The sequence below is a fragment of the Strix uralensis genome, chromosome 26 (genome assembly GCF_047716275.1).
Source record: "Strix uralensis isolate ZFMK-TIS-50842 chromosome 26, bStrUra1, whole genome shotgun sequence".
In the NCBI taxonomy this organism is placed as follows: Eukaryota; Metazoa; Chordata; class Aves; order Strigiformes; family Strigidae; genus Strix; species Strix uralensis.
In genome coordinates this window covers 2946407-2969480 of record NC_133997.1, presented here as the reverse complement: position 1 = coordinate 2969480, position 23074 = coordinate 2946407, and the positions used below count along the sequence as shown (strand labels likewise).

General features: G+C 50.9%; 1 protein-coding gene across 5 annotated transcripts in view; it reads left to right on the top strand.

The window, feature by feature from the left end:
- Positions 1 to 23074, top strand: part of NECTIN1 (nectin cell adhesion molecule 1) — a 112150-nt gene that overhangs the window by 62808 nt on the left and 26268 nt on the right. The window contains exon 6 of one of the 5 annotated variants that reach the window (XM_074894936.1): positions 6401 to 13276. The exons of the other annotated variants lie outside the window; for them this stretch is intronic. Coding sequence (XP_074751037.1) covers positions 6401 to 6942 — 542 coding nt within the window. The 3' untranslated portion in view covers positions 6943 to 13276. Of the gene's footprint in view, positions 1 to 6400; positions 13277 to 23074 lie in introns of those variants that run through there. 5 annotated transcript variants of the gene reach the window in all.

The following is a 23074-nucleotide window of genomic DNA, read 5'->3' as shown; positions in this document are numbered from 1 at the left end:
CTTCCTCCCAGCCCTGGCCCCAGAGAGGAGGAGTGCAGGGCTAGTTCAGCCCCCCCATCATGGGGAGGGTGATTTGTTCAAAGGGAGAAGGCTGAACGCTTCTATTAGAGTTATAGCACATTAAAGAGATTGATAAGTGGAAATTTAATATTTTATTCCAGCAATCTGTTCCCATAATAGCTTCTCCTGCCTTGCAGGACCTTTGTCAGTCGCAGCCAAGCCATGTAGGGTGACATGAAACTATTTATTACAGGCGGTTGGGTGACATAATAAAAGGCTGTGGTTATAGACTGCATGCGTGTCCCAGTGTGCCTGCACGTGGGTGTGGTGGTCCTGCACAGAGAGCTGGTCACGCACCTGCACACAGATGTGTGAGCCCGACCTGCATCCTGGCAGGCAAATGGGCCTCGCAAGCCTGCACAGGGATGTCCAGCTGCACACTCACGCGAGAGCACCAGTGCATTGGCATGTGTGAATGTGCATGTATTTATGAACATGTGCTTGGCTCCATGGGCTTGTGTGCAGCAGGGCATATACGTACCCTGGCCCATGTGCATGTGTGTACGTACACATTTGTGCGTGTGTGCGGGGGGACATTCATGTTCTTGTGTATTGGCTTCAGCCAGAGGAAGCGCAAGCAGAAGGATGTTGTTAAAATATCTCTTCTCCCCATGGGCCTTCAAGCACCAGGCAAACCTCAAAACCAAAGGAGAACCACAGTGCTAGAGCTGGGGGAGCAGGGAGAGCAGAGCCTGTGCTGAGGCAGTGACCACGATCAGCCTCTCTGCTGCAGGGCTCCTGCCTGTTTCCCAAGGCCAGGAAGGGGTCTCTTCCTCCAGAATACTGCAGGCTCCCCAGGTTGCTTGCTTGGTGTAGCCCCACCTCTGCACCCCCCGGATTTCCAGGAGACAGGACTCCCTGTGAGAACAGGAGGCTCTAGGGTTGTGCCAGCCCGTGGGCAGGCGGCTTTGCAGCCCTGACCTTGGATGTGCTACAGGCTGGGGGGCGGGGGAAGGCTGGCAGGAGCTGACAGCCCCCCCATTTGCTTGGCTTACAGCAGGCAGTTATTTACACACCACCAGTGATCTCGTCCCAGCAAGGTCACTGCAAACAGCCCGTGGGGCTCACTGGAGCCCTCTGCCATGCAGCAGCAGGCCTTTGCTAAGGCTCAGAGCGCAGAAGAAAGCTCTTTCTGGGAAGCATTAAATCCCGAGCCCGGAGCAGGTGCACCCGAAGCCCAGCCACTGGCCAGGGTCGTGCCACGATGCCCCAGCAAGCGCTTGTGGCTGCTTTAGGTGGGAGGATGTAAGGCCAGGGGCTAAAGAGGAGTGACGAGCCTGGGGGGTCCGTCTGATGCTAATCTTCTGGATGGCTGTAGGAATGTCTGCTGCATCCTGTCTGATGGCATCTGTGCCAACGGCCCGTGCGGGAGCAGCGCTTGATTGACAAGCGATAGGTGACCTGACAGAGAGATTAAAACTTAAGACACGTTTGGCATCTGGCCTAAAAGCCGTCACACTCTGAAATGCCAGTGGCAGCTGCTAAACTTCTGGATTAGTTGCCAGTGGTTTTTCCACCCCCACCGCCTCCTCTCCCCCCTGCCAGAGCAGAAATCCGTGGCAGGGAGAGGAAAAGGCAGGAGCCCTTGAAGCCGGAGATGGGCACGCAAGGGCTGTTGTGAAGGAAAAAGGACAGCAGCGCTGTAGGCTTCTCCAACTGCAGCCCTGTCCGGGCTGAGGTGGGTCCGGAGGTATGTCCCTGTCTTCACTCATGTACGCGTCTGTAACACAGCGGGTCAAAGTCCTGGCATAACTTGGTGTGGACTGTATTGGCAGGGCAAGTTTGCCATCAGCAATCTGTCTCAGAAAAACTCACACATCACCACTGTATTTGTTGAGGCCATCTGGGAACTGGGAAGCTCCATGAACCTGTTGGAATTAAGGTTCCTGCTCCTCCCTGGAGCTGCTGCTCACCCTGGCTAGAGCCCACCAAAGGCCCCCTGCTTCCCTTGCAGCGGGTGTTTGATTTTGTGAGGCAGAAGGAATTCCAGGGCCTTCCTCTGGAGGAGCTTCATGCAAGGAGCAGCTTGGGCTGACACATGTCCAGAAGGTAATTTTTCATGGAGTTTGACATTTTCCTCAATGCCCATGGCTACAGTGAGAATCTCAGCTGGTGCTGGGTTTTTTCTTAGCCCTTATGATTGAAGGGAAAAGGATGGAGATGTGACTTCAAGAAAAAATGTGTCCACGGGAAGTAGTATCTTTTAAAATATCTAAGCAGTGTGATGAGCAGAAGAGCTTTTGAAAGCTGGTTTCCTGTGGATCTGCATATCATAGAAGAATTACTTGGTGTCTAAAGATATGCTTTTTCTGATCTGGGCCCTTCCTGCCCTTGGGAGCAGCCTCTTGTTCCTGTGGGTTCTCTGATGTCTAATGGCATTTAGCTCCCACCTCTGCCAGGGATCCCACTCCAGTTCTCTCCAAGAGCTTTATGATGGGGATAATTTTGGCTCATTCTTCTTCTGTCAGATAGCACTGAAATTGGCCAGCAGGTTCAAAAAAGCATTAGATAAGGGATTGATGGACAGGCAGGATGATTTGCATACACATCATTTTTATTGGAAACTAGCCATTAAAAGAAAGATACGATTTTTAAAATGTGTATTTTCGAAGCCACTGTCGTGATGGGGAAGGCCTGGTTTGTCTCAGCAGTGGCAAGGTGGTGCAGGGGGAAGGCAGGAGCTGGGGCAGGGAGATGCTCAGAGCCCTCTGCCTTGCATGGAGGGATCAAAGGGAACCTGGGGGCTTGGCCAGGTGCCAGAGCAAAGCCCAGGGTGACCGCCCATCTCCCTGGGCTCCCAGCTGCTGCCCCAGAGGTCCGGCTCCTGGCACGGGGACAGGAAGCTGGGCTGAATGCAACAGCTGGCAGAGCCGGGCAGCGGGCAGATAGTGTTGCTGCTTTAATTCCTATTCATACAGCACTCCCTCTTTTTATGAGGGCTGGGGGGTAGCAGGAGGGGGGGGAGGCTTTTTATGCTGGCATTAAAGCCTAGCTTGTTCCCCCTCCCTCCACTCTACTGTCTCCTGTTTCTCCAGTCCGCTTTTCACAGCGGCTTTAATTCTCTCCAGACTCTTCCTAATGGATTTTTCACATGGGGCCCCCAGCACGCTCAGGCATCACACCAGTTTCCAGAAATTTCACGCACCCCTCGAACACAAAAAGGGGATCCTTTTCCCACACTTTCCTCTCTCTCCCCAGGCTGCAGTGCTGCTCTTTCGCACCCCAGACACGAAACTCGGTGGGCAGCGGGGTAAATCCCCCTTTGTGGGGCTGACAGCAGTGGATGCATGCGGAGCGATGCCCGCTGAGAACCGGACCTGTCCCAAGCCATTAATTAATTAACCTGGCCGCTGAGCGCTGGGGCACCGTGGCAGGAGCCTGAGCAGCCTGTCCCCTCCTGCCCGCGGCCCTCAGGCCTCACTTGTCCCTGGCCCCCCAGCCCGGGGCTTAGCCACGTCCCCCCCCCGCCGCATCCCCGGAGCCACTCGCTTGTCTGGGAAACGATGTGGGTAGGGAGGGGATGGTGTCGGCTGCTCTTGCGAGCTTCCCATCTTTCTGCTCCCTCTCTTCCCACAGTTCGGTTTTGTTTTCTCTGGCATGGGAACTGGGCCACTTCGAGGAGGATGGGGACGGGATCTAAGCAGAAAATAGTTCCTTCCCTGAACGACGTGTGAAATCCAACACAGCGGCGCGTTAGTTTTCGTGTCCACGGCGTTGGCAGTGGCAGGGGGGTGGCGCGTAGGCGAGTGCTATCTCAGGAGCGGGCGGCACAAAGGGCAGGAAAAAAATAAATATATATAGGAAAGGTAGAAAAACATTTCCCCTTTCACTTCAAGCGTCCAACCTGGGCTGTTAATGAGGCTTTTAATAGAAAAGTGGGCCAAGCTCCTTTTGAAATTGTGCACAGAGTTCCCCTCTCAGATCTGTCTGTTTTCCAGAGCCGGGAGGCAGAGGGATCAGTGTGGCTTTGGGGACCCTGCGCCCAGCGTGCACACCGTGCACACCGTGCCTGGGTCTTTTCAGGGTGGGGTATTGGGACCCACAGTCCACACGCAAAATCTGCTGTGGGGAAAAGCAAGGTAGGAAGATGCTTCACGTCGGAGCTCTGGGGCGAGGGAAAATAAAAGATACAGCCCCTGGGGTCTGAGCCAGCTTGCTGGTCATTCCCTGCACCCACTTAAGCTCCGGGTGGACCCCTGCTTTGTGCACAGTTTTGGGAACTGAGCACCACAGGGTTGCAGAGGCTGGGATGGCAAGGAGCGGGCCTGGGGAGGTGGCATGGGCAGGGGTGGGCAGAGCCATGTGGATGCTTGTGTGGTTGAAGAGGAGCCCTCAGCAGCCAGGACTACCAGGGGATGGACGTGACATTTCTTGCTGTCTCTGCAGAGAGGTTTTGCATTAACCAGCTGGCTATGACAAGCCTTCTGTTGATGCAACATGTGGTTTTGGCTTTCCAGAACCCAACCCCAGCTCCCTATGCTGAAATACATGCCCTTGCTCCTGCTCTGAAGGCTATCTTTGGGAAGGGGTGCCGGCTCCTGCCTGCACAGCGTCTGGCTCCTCATTCTGGCCGCAGCAGGGAGCCCCTCCATCAGCCTGTGCCCCAGCCCGTTCTGCCCAGTGTGCTGCTCTGTGTGTGGTTTCAGGCTCGTGAGACTTTGCTCAAGGCAAGGCAGCACTGCAGAAACCGAGACGCTGTTGTTGGGATGATGTCTCGGGAAAGGCAGGAATGAAACAGCTCAGGCACAAGCAAAATGTTTATGCTGCAAGGATCAGGCCAGCGATTGCTCGAATTCAGTACCCTTGTCCAAAATCTGCAGCTGTTTCAGGAGCTGCCTCTACCCGGGGGAAGCTCTCTTCTCCCCTCTTCCTTAGCGGCTGGGCTAAGCTGTGCTGCAGGGAAACCCTCTCCCTGCCCAGCTCCTGCTTCTTCAGGGCATCCTGCCCTAGTGCAGAAACGTGGCTGCCAGCAGCAGGTGGTCCCGCCGGCACATGAAGAAGGGGGAGGAAGCAGACTCTGCCTCATATCCCTTTTGAATTTCCTGCCTTTGAGCCCCTCCTTCCCCATCGCCCCATCCTGGCTGCTCTTCTGGGAGGGCGTGCTGAGATTGCTAGTCGGTCTGTGCCTGTCCTTGGCTGCCAAGTTAAAAAGTGAGGGCCAGGAGGCTCCAGAGAAGCAATAAAGGCTTGCAGCTATGAGCAGATCTGGCAGACAGGTTTTGGGGGTGGAAAAAGCCATGTGAGGGGTCTGAGCATGGTGTGCGTGGGCAAGGCTGCCAGGGGGCATTAACCCAGGCGCCTGCTGTCTAAATTCAGAGGCAGGTGAAGGACTGAGACAGCCACGTGGTGCTTAATGCCTCATGGACACGGATGCTCACAGGCAGTGTGTGAAAGCTGAGTTTGGCCAGTGGCTGTAACTGTGCCCAGGGAGTGTCAGGAAGGTTGATTTAAGTCCGGGATCAAACTTTATCTGTGCCAAAGTGTAGGTGTTGAGCTCCGTGAAAGAGAAGAGAGCTTCTTTCTCTTCTCTTTTTTATTTATTTTTTTTAAATAGATCATGGTAACTGTAGGAACAAGATTAGCATGAGTAGTGGTGCTATGCTGGCCACAGTAACAGCGGAAGAAAAAGAAACGGTGGGAGGTCTGTGTCCCTGTGCTGCAGAGCACAGCCAGGTCAGCAAGCGGGTTCAGGAGCCAGCCGTGACCCTGAGCAGCACTGTGCAGCTGCAGATCACTTGTGGGGTGGGTGGGAGGGAGGATCACAAGGTGCTGCTGCCCTCTGGCCCAACCTAGGCTGTTGGGATCAGGCTGGGCTGCGGGATGCTGAGAAGGGGGATGCAAAGCTGGCGGGTCTAGAGTGTCATCTGTGGGAGCAGTGGTGGCAGCTCAGTGCCCATCGTTGGATCGGGTTTGGGTGTTGCTCCCTGGCAGGAGCACCCGGGGGCTGTCAGTATGCTCTGGTAAACTGGACCTGAAATGTCACCCAGTAAAACGGAAAGCGTCTGGACTCAAGGCACTGGGCTTGTGGGATCTGAGCACATCTGGAGAAACCAGGCAGAGTGGGGAGGGAAACACTGCTTCTAGCCTGCTGGGCTCCTGCATGAGGCTTGGCAAGCTTGGCACGGCACGCTGCGTTCCCCTTGCTAAGGCAGAGCTCCCGTGCGCTGACCCCTGTGAAGATGCACCCTCTTCCCCTTTCCCTAGTTTTTCCCTTCCCTGTTCCTTACCCTCATCTTCCCACCCCCTCACCCCCCAAAAATGGCAATGAAAGCATGGAGGGAGGGCGCGTTTCCGCATGGTTTGACACTGTTCCCCCTTCCATCTGTCTTTTCCTACCCAGAATTTCCCTACACCCCGTCTCCAATCGATGATCGCAAATCCATGGTGCAGCCGAACATCCCCACACCGGTGATTGGGGGCATAGTGGGAGGAGTCTCGCTGGTCCTGGTGGTGGCCGTGGTGCTCTTTGTGGTACTCCGGCGCCGGCGTCACACCTTCAAGGGTGACTACAGCACAAAGAAGCACGTGTACGGCAACGGCTACAGCAAGGCCGGCATCCCGCAGCATCACCCCCCCATGGCCCAAAACCTCCAGTACCCCGACGACTCGGATGACGAGAAGAAGCCGGGCCCGCTGGGCGGCAGCACCTACGAAGATGAGGACGAGGATGCGGGAGGCGAGCGCAAGCTGGGTGGCCCCAACAAATACGAGGAGGATGCTAAGCGGCCTTACTTCACGGTAGACGAGGGGGAGGCGCACCCTGAACCTTACGATGAAAGGACACTCGGCTTCCAGTACGACCCCGAGCAGCTCGACATAGCGGAGAACATGGTCTCACAGAACGACGGATCTTTTATTTCCAAAAAGGAGTGGTACGTGTAGCTCGGCACCCCATTGACACACACACACACACACACACACTCACACACACACGTACACACGAGTGATGCCCTCCCACTCCCCCTGCATCCCTGCCGAGCGGAGCCGAGCGGGGCCGAGCGTGCCACGGCCGCTTGCACACACACTGCACGCACGCTCACCCCCCGCACTCGCACGCGCGCCCCCGGCCAGCCCCAGGCGCTCAGCAGAGACTTTGGACGCTTCCAGCACTGGCAGGAAGGGCGGGCTGGGGCGAGCGGGGAGGGAGGGCAGCTTTGCTTACAGATCATTTTTGGGGCGTACGGGAGGTGGGAGGTTGGGTAATTATTTTCTCGGTTTTGGTTTTGCTTTTTAATTTCTCTTGACGACTTTCGTCCCCTTCTGTGGTGTTTGTATTGGTCGGTGGCTTAGGTGTTACTATTTGCTTTAACGACTGTTGCCCAGCCTGTATATTACACTCTGTTTGTGTCTTCATGTCTCAGAGTGCCCTTCGGCCCCGCTTCCCTCCCCGAGGTTCCTCCTCCCACTTCCGCACCCCTGAAACACTGGAATTTGTTTGTATGTTGTCTTCTTTGTTTTTTTTTTTAACCTTGGGAGGGGGTCAAGTGGGCTGTCCGTAGAAGGACAGAGGCCAGGAAAGCTTATGGCAATGGAAACGTAGGTGCCATTATCACGTCGACTGATTAATTTTTTTTCCTAATCACTTTCTTTTCAGTGGGGTCTGGGTAGCGTTCCCATTGCCCACTGCACGCCTGGGGAGATCCACTCTCAGTTTTTAATGACTCAATAAAAGGAAAATGAGGAGAAAGGGGGGAGAAAAAGCCCTAGAACAAACCCCAGGTGCATGGGCTGATAGCAGGGCAGGGAAACAGAGCTGCCATTTTTCTCCTACAATTTATTATTTCCTGCCTTTTCATTTTCTGTCTTTGTTTGAGTGTTCTTTTAAAAGGAAAAAAAAGGAGTATTTATTGCTGACATTTTTTCCCCTGTGATGGCTCAGAGAAATGCTGGCTCTTTTTGTTCTTGTTGCTGTTGTTGTTGCTAATACCAGCCACAGAGCAGTTAACTCTGGCACAACGGTTGTGCACGGCATGTTGTGCACCACCTTGTTGCCATTGCCTGGGGAAGGGGACCAACCAATACCACTTCGCTTCTCCCACAAACTCACTGCCTTCAGCTCTGGTCTGCAGACCCTGGCACGACTGATCTCCCAGGGTACCATCCAGTCTCTTTGAGGGCTTCAGTACAGGATCAGGCCCTTATGTTTTATTATACCACTAAGACTTAATTGTCATGTGTTTACACTTTTTTTTTTTCGGGTCAGAGCATGGGGGTGCTTCTCTCTAACTCCTAGCAACAACCCCAGCCCTTAGATATATTGCTTAGTCTGCATTGATTGCCACTTTTTCAATATCACATCCCTCTCCTAAGCAAAGGCTTGGTAGACAGGGCAGGAGTGAGTGAGCCCAGGGTATTGATCTCGTCCTCCTTCCCTTGAGCCACTGCATTGTGATGGGGAGGCTTGGATTGCTGCTATCTCTGCTCTGTGGATAAATGGGATTCCAGACTTCAGGGCCCTCTGTCTGACACTGACCGTATCCAAATTAGACTCGCTGGGTCGGGGCTTATTTTTCTTCTTGTGGGTTGGTTGGTTTTTTTTTTTTTTTTAATTTGATGTATAAATAAATCTTTTGTTTGAAAAGAAATCCCCAGTTTTCTGAGCTGTATTATCATGCACATCTAAAAATAGCAGGGCTAATTCTCCTCCTGCCTTACCCGCTGGGTTTTGTTCCATAGCATCCAGCGGTTATCCTGCTACAAAAGGGAGGGTGGAGAGTCAGACCCACGCAGATGAGTCAAGGTCAGATCTGTGAATCAGGCAGCCTCCAATGCTTTCCTTTAGTGTGTGGTGCTTGGTCCAGACAATATGAAGCTCAGCCTTAGCCATCCACAGTTTGTAGCTTGCTCTTACTGCGTTAGTGGTGTAGGGGAGTGGGGGATCCAGTTGTTAGGCTGTAATCTTTCTGCTGTTCCTGCCAGCCCGTCAGGCTTCCTGGCTTCTGGCAGAACAGCCAAATGCCACAGGAAGGCTGCTCGAAGCAGGGCAGACAGAGATTCCCTTGGGATCTCTTGGGGCTGAACCTTAAAAAATAAGACTAAACCTTCCCGTGTCCGTCCACTGCCACGAGGAGCACCCTGCAACCAAGCAACCCCCCAGTAAAGGAACTGAAATCTCTAACATCTCTCCCTATCTCTGATTACAAGTAGGGGCTGATTATTAGGGGCGGTGGTAAACCTGCAGAGGGAATGACTTTCCTCCAGTGCCTTGGGATAACAGCATACACAGGGCTTTAATTCCCCAAAATGTGAACCCTGTAATGTGGATCAGGACGGAGCAGCATGGCCAAGCACTGTACCTTAGCCACAGCTTGCTTTAACGTAACGTGGGGTGTGCTGCAGAGCCTGCACAGTTTGTGGCTCAGAGATAATTCTCAACAAAGTCCATCTCTCAAGTGAATAATCCTTTAGATCTGAATTTCACAAACAGGCTCTAAAAAGGGTCGTGACAGCATCTCCAGCACCAAACTCTGGGTGGTCCATGACCGAGCACAGAGTGGAAATCGATGGCACAGACCCTCCTCTGCAAATTTCCCCCAGCACAGGTCCATACTGTGAGGAGATGGGTTTGGAAGAAAACAACCTTTTATAAAACCTGCAGGATCCAGCGGCAATTCTTTCATGTTCTGCATTAGTCACAGGCAGGGGCCACTGATCTGATCTGGCAAATTCACATTGCACTGACTCCACAGCACTGCAGGACCTGAGCCCACAGTGAAGTTGTGTCCTAAAGACCAAAGGTACAAAGCCTTGCAAATGGAGCAGACAGGCCTGGGAGAGAACAGGATGGTGTGGCTCTTCCCAAGTTGGCTTGCACGAAGTATGAACAAGGAGTCCTAAGAAATATGCTTTGGTAGTTATTAGCCTTACACTTAGAGATGTCATTTTTTGAGATGTAGCCTCCTTGGCTTATTCAGTGCCCATTCACACGCTGTCCCACATAGTTAACTGAATGGGGGCTTGAAAAAACAGTGGAACTCAGAGAGAGAAAAGGAGATTGCAAAGCAGTATGGTATGTCCAAGCTAGAGCCTCTGCAGTTCTCTTTCTGCTACATCACACTTCTTGCTCCCCAGTACTGCACCAGCACAAGTCTAGGAAAGAGCTCAGCCACTTAGCTCATCAGAGTGGTTCAGGAGAGGGGTCAAATTATTATTTTTTTATCCAGAACCTGGGCAAGCCTGGAGTGGAAGATCCCTAGACAGTATTGCCTGGCACAGCAGTGAGATACCCTGCAAGTTCAGCAGTGCATCCCTCGCATCCTTGGGCCCTTCAGCGTTACTCCATTGGTGCAATTATCCCCACAGCCATTGAGAAGTGCCTCTGTGCGGTGATTTGCTTCTTGCTGTCCCTTGCAAGGTCAGCTAATTGGCCAAGAGGCTCTTGGGGTGGTAATTAGCCAAGTGATTAGCCATTAATCCATAGCAAGGTAGAAGGAAAAAGAAGTGTGGGGAAAAAAAATCAGATTGATGTTTCATCTGAGAACCATTTTGATCCAGTAATAGCATCACTCTCTTCTCTGGGTTAAATTGCTCTGAGGGGGCCCTTGAAGGTAATTAGATCAGGTTTTCCACCAGCATCAGGAAGAAAGTGGTACCTGTGTCTACCAGAATATGAGGGTGAGCTCAGTAGAGATGCCAAATTGAAGTCCATGTCCTGCTTCCTGGGAGGTTCTGCAGGGGAGTGAAAGTACTGGGGACCGATCAGTACTCACCTTGCTGGGGCAAGCTGCCTGGTGGCCCCAAGGGCCTCCTGGTGCCTGGGCTGCAAGGGGAGGCAGAGGGGCAGTCTGGTCTTCACTTGTCCCTTTGTGCTTAAGCTTCTGTCAGTGGGCCAGATTCTGGCAGGCTGGAGTCAAGCTGCTGATTTTAAGTGGTGACACACTTCTCACAGCTGTGCACATGAGCTCACCAGCTGGGCCACCTCTCCGAGGGACCCTGAGGCTGCCTCAAGGGAAAAATTCCCCTCTTTTTCCACCCCTCTTTCATCAGAGGTGCTAAGGGACCCAGCAAAGAGCAAGCAGAAGCTTCCAGTTGGGAGGTGGAAGCTGTTTGTTATACCCGAATTGGCTTTCTGGGAGGTGCCGTGGCACTGCTTGGGGACTGGGTGTCGGCAAAGCGCCTCGGAGGCACGGCTGGTTGCTGTACCTCCATTTGAAGGGATCATTGTCCAGGTCCCTTTGCTGGGTTCTTGCCAGTGAAGAGCATATCAGCGTGGTGCGTTTCCCTTCTCAAGCCCTGATCCTGGATCGGCCACTTGAGGCAAAACTTGTGGTACCTCAAGGTGAAGATGGGTGGATGGGAAAGCTGAACAGGCAGATGAGAGGGAGGTCGATCTGAGCCCTGTGGTACATTATTGCTCTGGGTCTCACCACTGTCTCAGCAAAGAAGATGCAGGCGAATTTGGGCCGAGCCCCCAGTGCCTTCCTTGTGTGTATTCAGGGAGCCATACTGAAGCAGACGCATCTGTGTCACAACCCAAAATGAGCCTGTAGTTTATGTACAAAGACACCCCAGCTGTTTTCCTGCTGGGGCTTATCTCTAGGATTATTCATTACAATTCACCCTAGTGATGTTATTTTCCCTTATTTAATTACCAAATTTTTTTTCCCTGTTAAATCATTTTCATTCAGCCAGGGAAAAAAAAAATTTTAAAAAAACCCTGAAGATTTCATAGTAAAAAAAATCAAACAAACTGAAATGGTAGCACCAAATTGATTGCAAAGACATAAGGGACAAAGGGAGCCATTTTCCTGATGTTGAGTCAAAAAAGAACACAACAACTGTTCAGCAGAAATCACTGAGGGTTAGAGAGAGAGAGATTCAAAAGATTGATCTTCAAGCAATTAGAGAAGGGAATGCAATTAGAACGGGAGCTGTTGCTCTCCTTTGCTGTTTTTCTTTCCCATACACAAGCACACAAGTGCGCACGCACACACACACAGAGACACAGATTTCTGGAGTTTCAGGCACGGGCCATTATGCTCAAAGAGTGGAGGGGAAAAACCCCATTGCCCAGCTCAGCGCGGGCAAAGGGCGAATGTGTCCTGCCTGCAGCCTGCACAAAGCTCGGGGGGTTCATCCTGTGGAAATGGGGGCCGTATCCCAGCCCCGTTTTGTTCTAAGAGAAGCACTGAGGCAGGGTGTAGCCTTTCGCCAGCAGGTTAAAATTCACTGTAAGGTTCCCACATTCACAACCGCTCCTGTCGTAGCGCCGAAGTTTTCGGGTGTTTGCTCTGCTGGGCTGTGGGCAGTGGCCCCCCATGGGGAGAGGAGACGCTGCCAGCATCGTGTGCACTGATGCCTGTTCTGTGTTCTGTGGGGCTTACGAGAGCACTTTACCCCCCCTAGACTGCAATTTCACCCCCCTCTTTCCCTCCTCTTCATATTTGATGCAGTTTGCTGTCAATTTGAGCAACTCCTTGAGAGAGGCAGGGGAAGCCTTGGGGCAGGGGAGGGTGCGGAGGTCTGGGGTCCAACCACCGCCTCACCATCGCTCCTAAAACTCACCAGCTTCTCCCCAGGGGCTGCCGGTCTGGACCTGGAGAGGGGCTGGGGTGCCGGAGCACAGCCAGGGCTGGGGTGCTGGAGCAGGGGGTGCTGCCTTCTGCAGCGGGGCGAAGGGGAGGATTCAGTCCACCAGCAAGGGAAGGAAACCCAAGCCTTAGAGAGCAGCGTGAGCTTGTACTTCAGACCAGTGTGACTTTCCCTATGTGATTTACCTGGGGGTGAACATAACAACCATGTGGAGTCAGATCCTCTGCTGACATATATTGGTGGAGGTACTGTTGCTGAGGATCTGGTTTTTCTTTTCTTTTGCCTTTCTTTTTTTTTAAACATGATTCCTTGACTCCAGTGATTTTATCTCTCTTCTTCTTCTTCCTCTTGCTGTAATTATCATTGTGGAATAAAGACTACAGACAGACAAACAACCCCAACCCCACTTTTTTTTTTTTTTTTTTTTTGTAATCTGTGTTGTAAGTGCTTTTGTAAAAAATAAAAATAATAATAATGTAATGGACTTTTATGATTTTTGTTTGGTTTTTTGTTTTCCAACCTTTGTAATTTGTTTGTTTGGGGTCCAGGGGGGCATTTTCATGGTTATAATTTGTGTGGGTGGGGTGTTGCATCACCCTTCCTTTTACTTGTATAAAAACCAATAGTGGCTCAGCTGTGGAAAAAAATGTACTTTTTTATAAATAAAGAATTTTAAAAAAAGAGACATTCTCCTTTTTTCTGTGCATCTGTGACTGCGTCGTTCTGCAGCCTGTGACTAGTAGCTGTAAGGACAGTCACAGTAGCAGAAATTGCATCTGCTTTCCAACAACCTAGGTCTGTTCCCATGATACGCAGTATTTTGTAATGGGAGTTGCTAGCAGACAAAGGCTGAGGGCTCAGGGTTAAAATATCTCTAAAACATCAAGTGGCCTGGAGAAGGTGGACAGGGAATGACTGTTTTTGCCACTGACATAGGTGGTGTTGTGTGAAATTCTTGGACAGCAGATTCAAGATAGACAAAAGGGAGTTGGGAGCGTTTCCCCTTATTGATGTAAACAGTGAAATTCCTTGTCAAAGGATGCTGCTGATGCCAAAGTTGACCTGAGCTATAAGTGGCTATAAAAACCTAGGGGAAAAAAAATCTATCAGAAGCTATTAAAAATTATGACACTGTCTCTAGCTTAGGAAGTTCTTAAGCTGGTGTTAGCTACAGCAGATGGGACAGGCTATTGGAAAAATGTCAATACACACTTGCTCTCTTCTTACATTTTCTCTAGACGTGTAATTAGCTGCGGTCAGGGCCAGGATGCTGGGTTAGGCCAACCTTTGATCTGACACAGTAGGATGTTTCTATAGTGCACTGCTTGGCTACCATGAAGATAGTGCATCAGAAATGTCTAAATGCTATAGGGGTGCTAAGGGTCCATTGGGAGGCAAGATCAGTCAAACTGCATCCCTGCATCGCCATTACTGATCTCGCGTTGGGAAGAACAGTTTACCTTTCCCCTTTCCTCCAGCTTCCTGGCTGTGAATACATGCTACAAAGAAAGCCTTGTTCCCAAAGATCAAGGCAGACAACTCTGCAAGACCCAGATTTTTGCAAGGGAGGGAGGGACAAAGCAAGTAGGAGATCAGAGAAAAAGTGCATGCTCTTCCTTGCGCTGATATCAACAGGCACTTTGCCATGCCTCTGGCCTAGAGAGCAGAATACTCCCTAGGAAGGGATTTTTGCACCCAGCTTCAGCACGTGGATGATCTGCTGGAGATCTGAACCAAAATCCAGCATTCCCCGTCACAGAGAGAGGGAGAGGGATCCTGATCCAAATTTGAACTTGAGTGGGTCTCCATTGTGAAGAGATGGGCGGGATGGAGAGGGAAGTGTTCAGGATTAGGCCAGAAAAGAGTGGTTTGGTGCAGACCGTTCATTCCCTGTCAGCAGCAAAGCAGGCGTGGAGCATGCGCCAGAGCAGCAGGAGGCTCTTTGATACCAGGCTCGATGATCGATGCATTGTGTGCTGCTTGGCAGACAGGCTCCCTCCAAACCCCATGCCACTGACGGAGCCAGTTCTCAGTCATTCTGCTGAAACTTTGGAAGGGGTTAAAGATAGCCCTGGGGAGGCTTTCCTCAGATGCAAAGGGAAGAAAAGCTCTTGTTATCAGGCTTCAAGGGAGTTGTGACCACTATCCGGGATGTATCTATACGTCCACATGTTTTACTCCTCTCATTTTCCCCTCTTCGGAGTGGCAGATGTTGGAAGTGTAGCTTTGCTTCAGCTGCAGCCATTCAGGTCAGTAGCCCTCAGAGCGACCATGACAGCGATGCAGGGGCAGCATCCTACAGAACTGGACCCCCAGCAGCTGGCTCAGCCACATCAGCCAAGTTTGGGGGTGGGGAGATAGTGGAGAAAGAAAAGGAGCACTGGGGAGCTGGGATGGGGGTCTAAGATGGAAAGGATAGGAGGGGCTATCTTTGCCCACGGTCCTGCTGGGATGAGCCCCTGGGAAATGCCACGCTGATTTCCCAGACCATGTCTTACAGTTAAGCGATGATGGATAAAACCCATTGCATGGGGCCTCTTCTCAGCAGCTCAGGTTGCAGAGAGCTGAGCACAGCGGGGACTGACTCCCATGCAGTGCCCCTAAGTATTGTGTTTCTGTGGAACAAAACAGAAACACGTTGGGGGCGGGAATGCCAGCAATGCATGTAGCCCATGGAAAAATGGTAACGTGGCTTGGATCTCTTCTCAAAGCCACATCTCTGCAGGCGAGCACTGCTGGCCCCAAAAGCAACTTCAGAGCCCTGACAGTCAGCAGAGGTGCCAGCAGAGAGTCAGGGGAGGAGCTGGATCGGGGCAGGAGGAGATGAACAAGAGGCTCGTATTTGCTCTGAGGCTGTATGCCCACTGCTGAGCATGGTCCAGCAGCAGAGAGCCAGTCTAGACCAGAGCGAACATCGTGAGATTTACCTCCCAGAAACTGGGAGATGTATGCATAGTTCAGGGCTGAAATGTCCATGATGAAGATACAGAGCCAGGTTCCCGGTCGGTGCAAGCACATCCAACTTTTCTGACTACAATGAAGTGACGTTTATTTCCACCCATTCAAATGCAGATGGTCTAAGTAGGATTTGTAGTGAGTGAGAGTGAGATACAGTGCAGTGTAATCAGGGAATTACCAGGCAACCCACCCAATGTCCCTAGGCACCTGGGAAGGAGGTGTCCCTCCCATGCTGGCATTCATGCCTTGCACAACACTCAAAACCAGATGGATCTCCCAGGGATCCACATTCATGGCAGACTCAGAGCTGGAAGTGCAAGAGCCAAAGGGCTCCAAGAGCCAGAGAAAAAGGCAGTGTAACTGGGAGATGTTAAACTGGGCTGGCTGTGAAGGGGTGGGAGCTCAAGGGGCACTGGAGGGAGCTCAGGTCATCACTCCAAAAATATGTAACCTTCAATCCAAAATTCATTGTGAGGTAAGAGGCAATCCATGCTCGAGTTCAAGTCAGAGCACTCAAGGTCACACGTAGCATTAAGTCTCCTAGAGCTGGTGCTGGAAAACCTGAACTGAGAGAAACTTGCTGGTTTAGAACAGTGCTGTGTGAATTACTTGTAGTAACAAACATGTTTGATTAGGGGTTTTTTTCATGGTTTCAGATTATTTGCAATCTTGAGTTTGATTTGTATGAACATATTTGTTAGAGGAAATTGCTTTATGCAAATGTATTCCAGCTGGGGGACCTGTGACACCGAGAAGTGCTGTTGAGCCTCAAATGCCCTCAGTGGTGCCTGGCAGAAGGCGAGGGGGGCTGGTTCACTCCTCCTCCAAACATGGCATTTCACAGCCTTCTCAGACGTGTTTAGATACAGGATCTCTCTTATATAGTATTTGCAGAACAAGGATCAGCCTGTAAAAAAATAAAACCTGGATGTGTATTGCACTCCTAAAATTTTACATACTAGCTAGCAGAAGCAAGAGAGTAACAGGCAGAAGTAAGAAGTAACAGGCATGGCTGTGCAGGCAAAGCAGGGGCACAGCAAGATAAATGTGTACATGATTAAAATGTAGGTTTAAAATGTTGTATCACACCCCCAGGGGCTGAGTTATTGAAAGGTAGTAATTTATGGATACCAGCCACTGGAGTTGCTCCCTCAGCCTCAGCAGTTGAGGTAAATGTTGTGGCCTCATCTGACTAAGCCCAGCGCAAGGTGAGTTAGGGACACTCCCTCCTCCATAGATTTCACAACTGCTGAACCAAAGCCAGATCCTTGTAAGAAACATGCAGAGGTTTTTGTCTGTGTAGAATTTGGGGAAGAAAATGGTTTGCATGCAAAGAGGCACTAAATGCTCTTTTGCCTCTCTGCAGAAGACACTGTCCGGTAGTTGCTGGTGAGCTCAGGAGGAGCAGTTCAGTGCTGGCTAAACCCCAGGAGATGAATATGGATCAAATCTTAAGAAACCATAGGGAGCACCCTTTGAGGAGCTGTGAGACGAAGGGGTTTCTCTTTTTCATTAGTGCCTGGTTGTCAAGCCTTTTTCTAGCCTCGCACCTGAGTCCCTGGTATATCTGGGGCTTTGCAAAGCAAACGCTTTCCCCCATCCATCTGCCTGTGAGCCACTGCTAACCCCATGGAGAGAGGGTACCTGAATGTTGCCATTTATCCCTTAACTCTCTCTGTTCCTCTCAAACTCCTGCCAGCCTGTTTATCTCACAGTTTCAAAAAGAAAATTGCCAAGTTCACACCTGTCAGGTTTAACTGATTGCCTGTCGCTTGGAGGGAGGGAGTCCATCCGTATGGCCCTGGCTGCACAGGCTCAGCTCGCCAGGGGAAATGTCTCCATCCCTCAAGGAACAAAACACTTCATTTCCCTTCTCCCAGTCTCATCTCATTGTCCTGCTGTAGCTCCCAGCCCTTTCAATTACCGCTCTACAATAATAATGAACAGTAGCTTTCCGCTGGCACAGTTTTGTCCTCCCAAAGAGCTGATCCCATCACGAGACACTCATCCCCTGAGGTCCATAATTTCCCCGCTGTGCAAAAGCGCTCTTCCCTGGGGGGGGTGATACAGAGAAGTGAAATGACTTCGGTGAAGGTGTGCAGGGAACCAGGGAAAAGGCTCAGGGGTGAACTCGGGAGATCTACATCCTTATATTGTTCATCGGAGCACACTCCTGCCTACGGGATATATACAAACACACGCTCACTGTCGCCGTCCCCAGCAGGTGTCTTTCCACAGGTCCAGCACATACCCCCTCCTCTACCCACCCTCAACCTGCAGAATCCGGAGGAGACTTAATTTTGGCTGTGCCCTTCCTCGTAGCTTAGCCAAGGAGGAGGTAGGAGAAGGAGCAACAAGTAGGAGGGGCAGCCGGTCCAGCTGCTGCCAGCTGTGCGAGGTCCATGGCTGTTGGTATGAATGCCGCAGCTGTCTGGCATTATGAATGGGTACTGGAGTGGGAATGGCGAGTCTGAATGGCTCGAGTAAACACTGCAGAGCAGACCAGAAATAATGGCATGGGGGCTTTGTAATAGGAAGGAATCATAATTAAATAGAAATTAGTTACTTAAATGGTCACTTCCTGGGGTTTTGTTGCTGTCCGATTAACTTAACTTTTAATTTGCATAAGCAATAAATGTTTAATTATGTTATTAATATATTTGAGTTGAGGAGCTTATGGGGTTTTATAATTGGCATTTAACTAGATAGTTCCAGCATATTAACTGATGTTTTATAGCTCCATGCGAGGTTTCCCAATTATAACTGACCTAAAAATTTGCTTGGAGGACCTGCCTTGAAAGTGTTACCTGAGCAACAGAATAGGGGGAGCTGAAGAGGAGGATGTGTGGAGCCCATCCCCACACAGAGGAACGTGCGCAGGCAGCTCTGCTCCCTCCACAGAGCCTCTGAGACCCCTCTCTCCTCCCTAGGATGCTCTCTCCTTAAGGCCCACATCCTTCCCTGTGTCAGAGAGGGGGTCACCTCCCCTCTCTCAGCATGACCTTGTGACTGATCAGGTCTGGCAGCCTCTGTGTTCATCTCCCAGTGCTTACTTTTTCCCCTGTTCCTCTGCTGCAGCTTGGCACCAGTTTCCTTCTCACCTGGGAGGTGTTAAGGAACATCCTTTAATGTCCAGTTTCAGTAGACTTACTGAAAAGATATACTCAGACATCTTCTGCATTCTTCTCTTCTGGGTCCTCTTCCTTTGAAAAATACGGGTGCTTCAGCAGGGATACAGAGTCTCACAACGGCTGAATTACAATCTGAATCTTGAGTCTATTCATGGGCTTCTCTACAAATCCACCGACCTGTCTCATCCAGGGATTGCTAGGGCACTGGGGTGGTCATTGTTTCCACACGCCCTATGAAAGCATTGAGTAGCATCAGGCTCACCATCCTTCCTTGTGTGCTCTGTAGAAATGTGCCCACTGACAGTGATTCCCTCTTGACAACTCCTTCTGAGACCTGTCAGCCATTCTTAATCTATTTTCTATTCCATCTCTACACTTACTTTGACAAGATGACTGGTTTAGTAGGCAAAAAATGACATTGTGTTTGACTGACAAGACCCATTTCCCACAAACTACGTAGACTGGCATCGATTATATTCCTGCCTTTTAATTCCTTTTTAACTGGAACCTGTGTTAGCTTTTTCTTTGGTGCCAGCAAATCACTCTATAGTATTCAAGTCATTCTCTGTGTCCTCTTCCAGCCTGCTAGAATTTAACCTTCTAGAATGTAACTATTTCAACAAATAGTAAAAACTAACAGCAGTGAGTTAGGGATCTCCTCAGGTAAGTCTTTCAACCTATCTGTTTGCTTATAATCCAAGTATCCAAGGAGATGGTGTCCAGCAAGCTCCTCAGTCTTGTCATCCTCAAACATGCAGAAATTGTTTTGTCATCTCAGAAGCCACAAATAAATGTCTGTTGGTCTCCAGAGGCAGATCATGAATAGTTATTCAAATCTTCTGCCTTTTCTGAATCATTCCTGCCCTCTTGACCATATCCATCTGGTGAAGTGTCTATAGAGGATTACAGAGATTTTGTTTATTCCTGTTGTGTTCCCCAGGGTAAACCTAGCTTTTGTATCAATCGCTTGTCCTTCACAGCTTCACTTTCAGACTGACTGATCACTCGCTTTCCAGCTTTTCTGTTTGATCTATATGGGAGATGGGGGAAGCTCCCCGTGTGCAAGCTCACAAATACCCAGCTGAATAAGGTTACATGGCTAAATATTGGTGGTTCCATGCTAAGGTGGAGACTGTCCCGCAGAGCTTGCAAGACATTTGAGAAGTTAGGAGGGAAGGTGTGTTAGGAGTCTTTCTTTGCCATTAACAGGAGGGAGAAATCATTAAAAGGGTCAGGAACATAAAGTCTGAGTTGCCTTCTGCATCATTGTCCCTCTCCTGGAGCAGGACTGAATGGGGGGAGCCAGGAACGTGCTGCAGATGCTTTCTCTACGTCAGTGCAGGCACAGTGACCGTCCTGGCTTGGGAGAAGCAGCTCTCACCCTCGGCACTGGCGGTCAGGAAGCAACGTGTGAGAAGCAGGAGGAGGCAGCAGCAGCACTAGAATGCAGCTCAGAGCCACAAGGGCATCCAACAGCTTCGTTCTTGCACATCACTCCAGAATGGCTGGCAGCTCCCTCCCTGCTCCAGGAGGCTGAAGAGTCATTCTTTTGTCAGGACTGCAGCAGGTCTCAAGGGTATTTGGGAAGCTGTGGGAGAGGAGAGAAGGAAAAGGGGTGTGTGAAAAGGCACAGCAGCCCTGAGCCCTCCTGCTGTGGCTACCAGGGAATACAAGAGAACTGTAGCTCTGTCCACCTTTCCACTTGCACAAGTTCATGCACTTTTGGCCAGATGACAGGGAAGCAGAGCAGTTCCTTCTCGCCCTGCCACGCATACCCTGTGTCTGCACCTCACTCCCAGCAGTCTCTCTGCTTAGATGCAAACAGAGAGCTGATCTCAGCCTTTGGGGCCATCCAAGATACAGCTGCCTGGAGGCAACAGGAGACAAATACAGCCCAGGGCACATGGCTGAGCAGAGGGAGACCTTCCCAGGAGTGCTGAAGACTGTTGAGCAAATTAACTCTATTAACGCAAATGATAAGAGTCTGAGCTGCCGTCCCAGTACCTTCTATCTGACAGAATTCATCTGGTGGCTGCTTGTAATAGCACGACCTTAATGGACTCATCAAGGGAGCAAGGCTGTATCTCTGGCTAAACATGGATTTGGGACCACACTGTGGTCTGGGCAGCCCTAGCAGGCTGCTAAGATCAAGAGACACACTCTGGTGTAATGGGGTTCAGGATCTGGCCCCTTCATCCCTCCAGGAGAGGCAATTTCAAGTGTCATCACCTCCTCAAAACTGTACAGCAAAAGAAATAAATTACCAAAGGGATTTGATTGTTCATTACTCTGCTGAGCTGCAAGGAAATGAAGCAGAACTAAAATTAAGGGCTGGGAGGCAGAGGAAACGTCAGAAAACATTTCCGATCTTCTCCAGGGCCCATCTTCCCCAAAACAGGCTGGGGCACTCTCCACACTGCTGCTCTGAGCTGTGAGGGCCCTGGTTCTGAGAAGGCAGGGGGGTCTGTGGCGTTGGCCAAGCGGTGTGGAGAGAGGGCAGAGTGAGGTTCGTGCTGGGTTTGGATAGATCAAGACAGCAAGGTCATGTCTGCCCCTCTTTGCTAGAGCCACTGAGTGGCACAGAGAGACAGGGACATCCCCGAATCTGGAGTTAACGCAGACGTTTCTTGGCTGAGTGGAGAGCGTGGGGCTGTAGCATACGCGTGCACAGAGGGGCTCAGTTTCTATGGGTGGACGCTGCTGTAAATGACTGCTTGCTGTTGCACCCTCTGAACAACTATCTCTTTCTGTTTGCACAGTCATGACTTTGTGAAGCTCTGTCCTTTCACACAGAGAAAAGTCTTCCTTCCTAAGCTCTCAAACCATATTTCCAGGTGCTGTTTAACAACTGCTGCACTTTGCTCCAGGAGTGGAGGAAAAACCAGCCCAGTAAGAGGCATCTGCAGGGGAGCTCCCACTACAACAGAATCAGCCCTCATCTCTGCTGGATCTCATGGGGTTAACAGTGCTCCTATTGCTGCTATGCAAACCCCATCCTTGTTAGTGGCCACTGGGAAGCATTGCAAGGGAAGGTCACCAGGGGTTAAAGCCGCATTCCAGACATGCTTTTGCAGCCAGCAGCTACTTAACCAGATGCTACTTAACCAAGGATGACTCTGCTGCTTCCCCTGCAGGAGAGGAAAGGGAGAAAGCTGGTCATTACTGGGGAGAGCTGAGATGCCTCCACCCTTGGTGAATGGCAAAGCAATTGCCTTTGCTGGAATGTGTGTGAAATCTCCACTAATATCAAGCACATCCATGTGTCCACTTGCAGTTGGGCATGCTCTTCAAAGCAGCCACCCCAGGGAGGGCTGGATCTGCACACCACGCTGCCAAGCTCTCCCAAAACCTCATCAGAGACAGGCAAGTGGTTTGAAAAGTCTTTAAGTGCCCGTTGGGCTAGTAAAAATTACAGAGGAAAGCAAAGTGAGCAGGGATCTTAAAGAGATGCTGTGATTAGTACCTAGCCAGTGGGGTACCCATGCTCTGAATGCACTCAGGACCCAGGGGATACCCAGTGGTCTGGTCTTCAGCAGAGAGGAATTAGAGAGGGGATGTATCAGGTCACTCACAGAGGGGCTTCTTGGCAGTTGTGAGGGATTCCCACTTGAGGGAGGAAGAGGAAGGACACCTCAGAGAGCAGTCAGGAGCATTCGTTTGTTTAACCACCCTTGGCAAGCCTGGCTTTTGGCCCCACTCAAAATACACAATATAATGGAGACCTTCCCAGCGCCCACTTGCTCGGACCAGATGCGGGGAGGTGCAGCAGCAAGAGGAGCAGCCCATGTGGCAGGCGAGCTCCCTGCGGACTCAGGCTGTGCAGAGGGGGATTGCCAGGGGAATGAGGCTGAAGCCCTGGCAGCGCCGATGCCAAGATTGCAGCTATGGCTTGGCACTTGCATGTGCGGTGGCTAATTGTGCAAATGAGAGTTACATCAACACACACCCTGGTGGGAGAGGCTGTGGCAGCTTTTAAAATTCCTTCTGACTTGTATCAGGGCACAAAGGCAGAAGAGCAAGCTCTGCCTTCATCTTGGTGTTTAACCTTTGTTTGGCTGGCTGCATCTCCAGCTCGTGAGGTGACACAAAACCTGAAGCACCTTCTCTTGCTAGCAAGAGAGGTCCTGAGCTCTTCCTGTAGCTGGAGGAGTCTTTGGGAGGCAGGGATGGGGAGGGCTGCTGGATCAGCTCTGCTCTTGCTATGCTTTTGTCACCAAGTGAAGCCCAGACACCGCTTCTGCTCAGAAAACCCTGCCAGCCACCTTTGCTAACCAGTTTGCTGCTCTTCCCCATGCTGAGGTCTAACTCCCCCTCTTTCTCCCACCATATGTCACCAGATGAACAGCAGCTGGTAACAGAGCTGGTTCTGAATACTGCAGGGGTTAAGTGGTGCT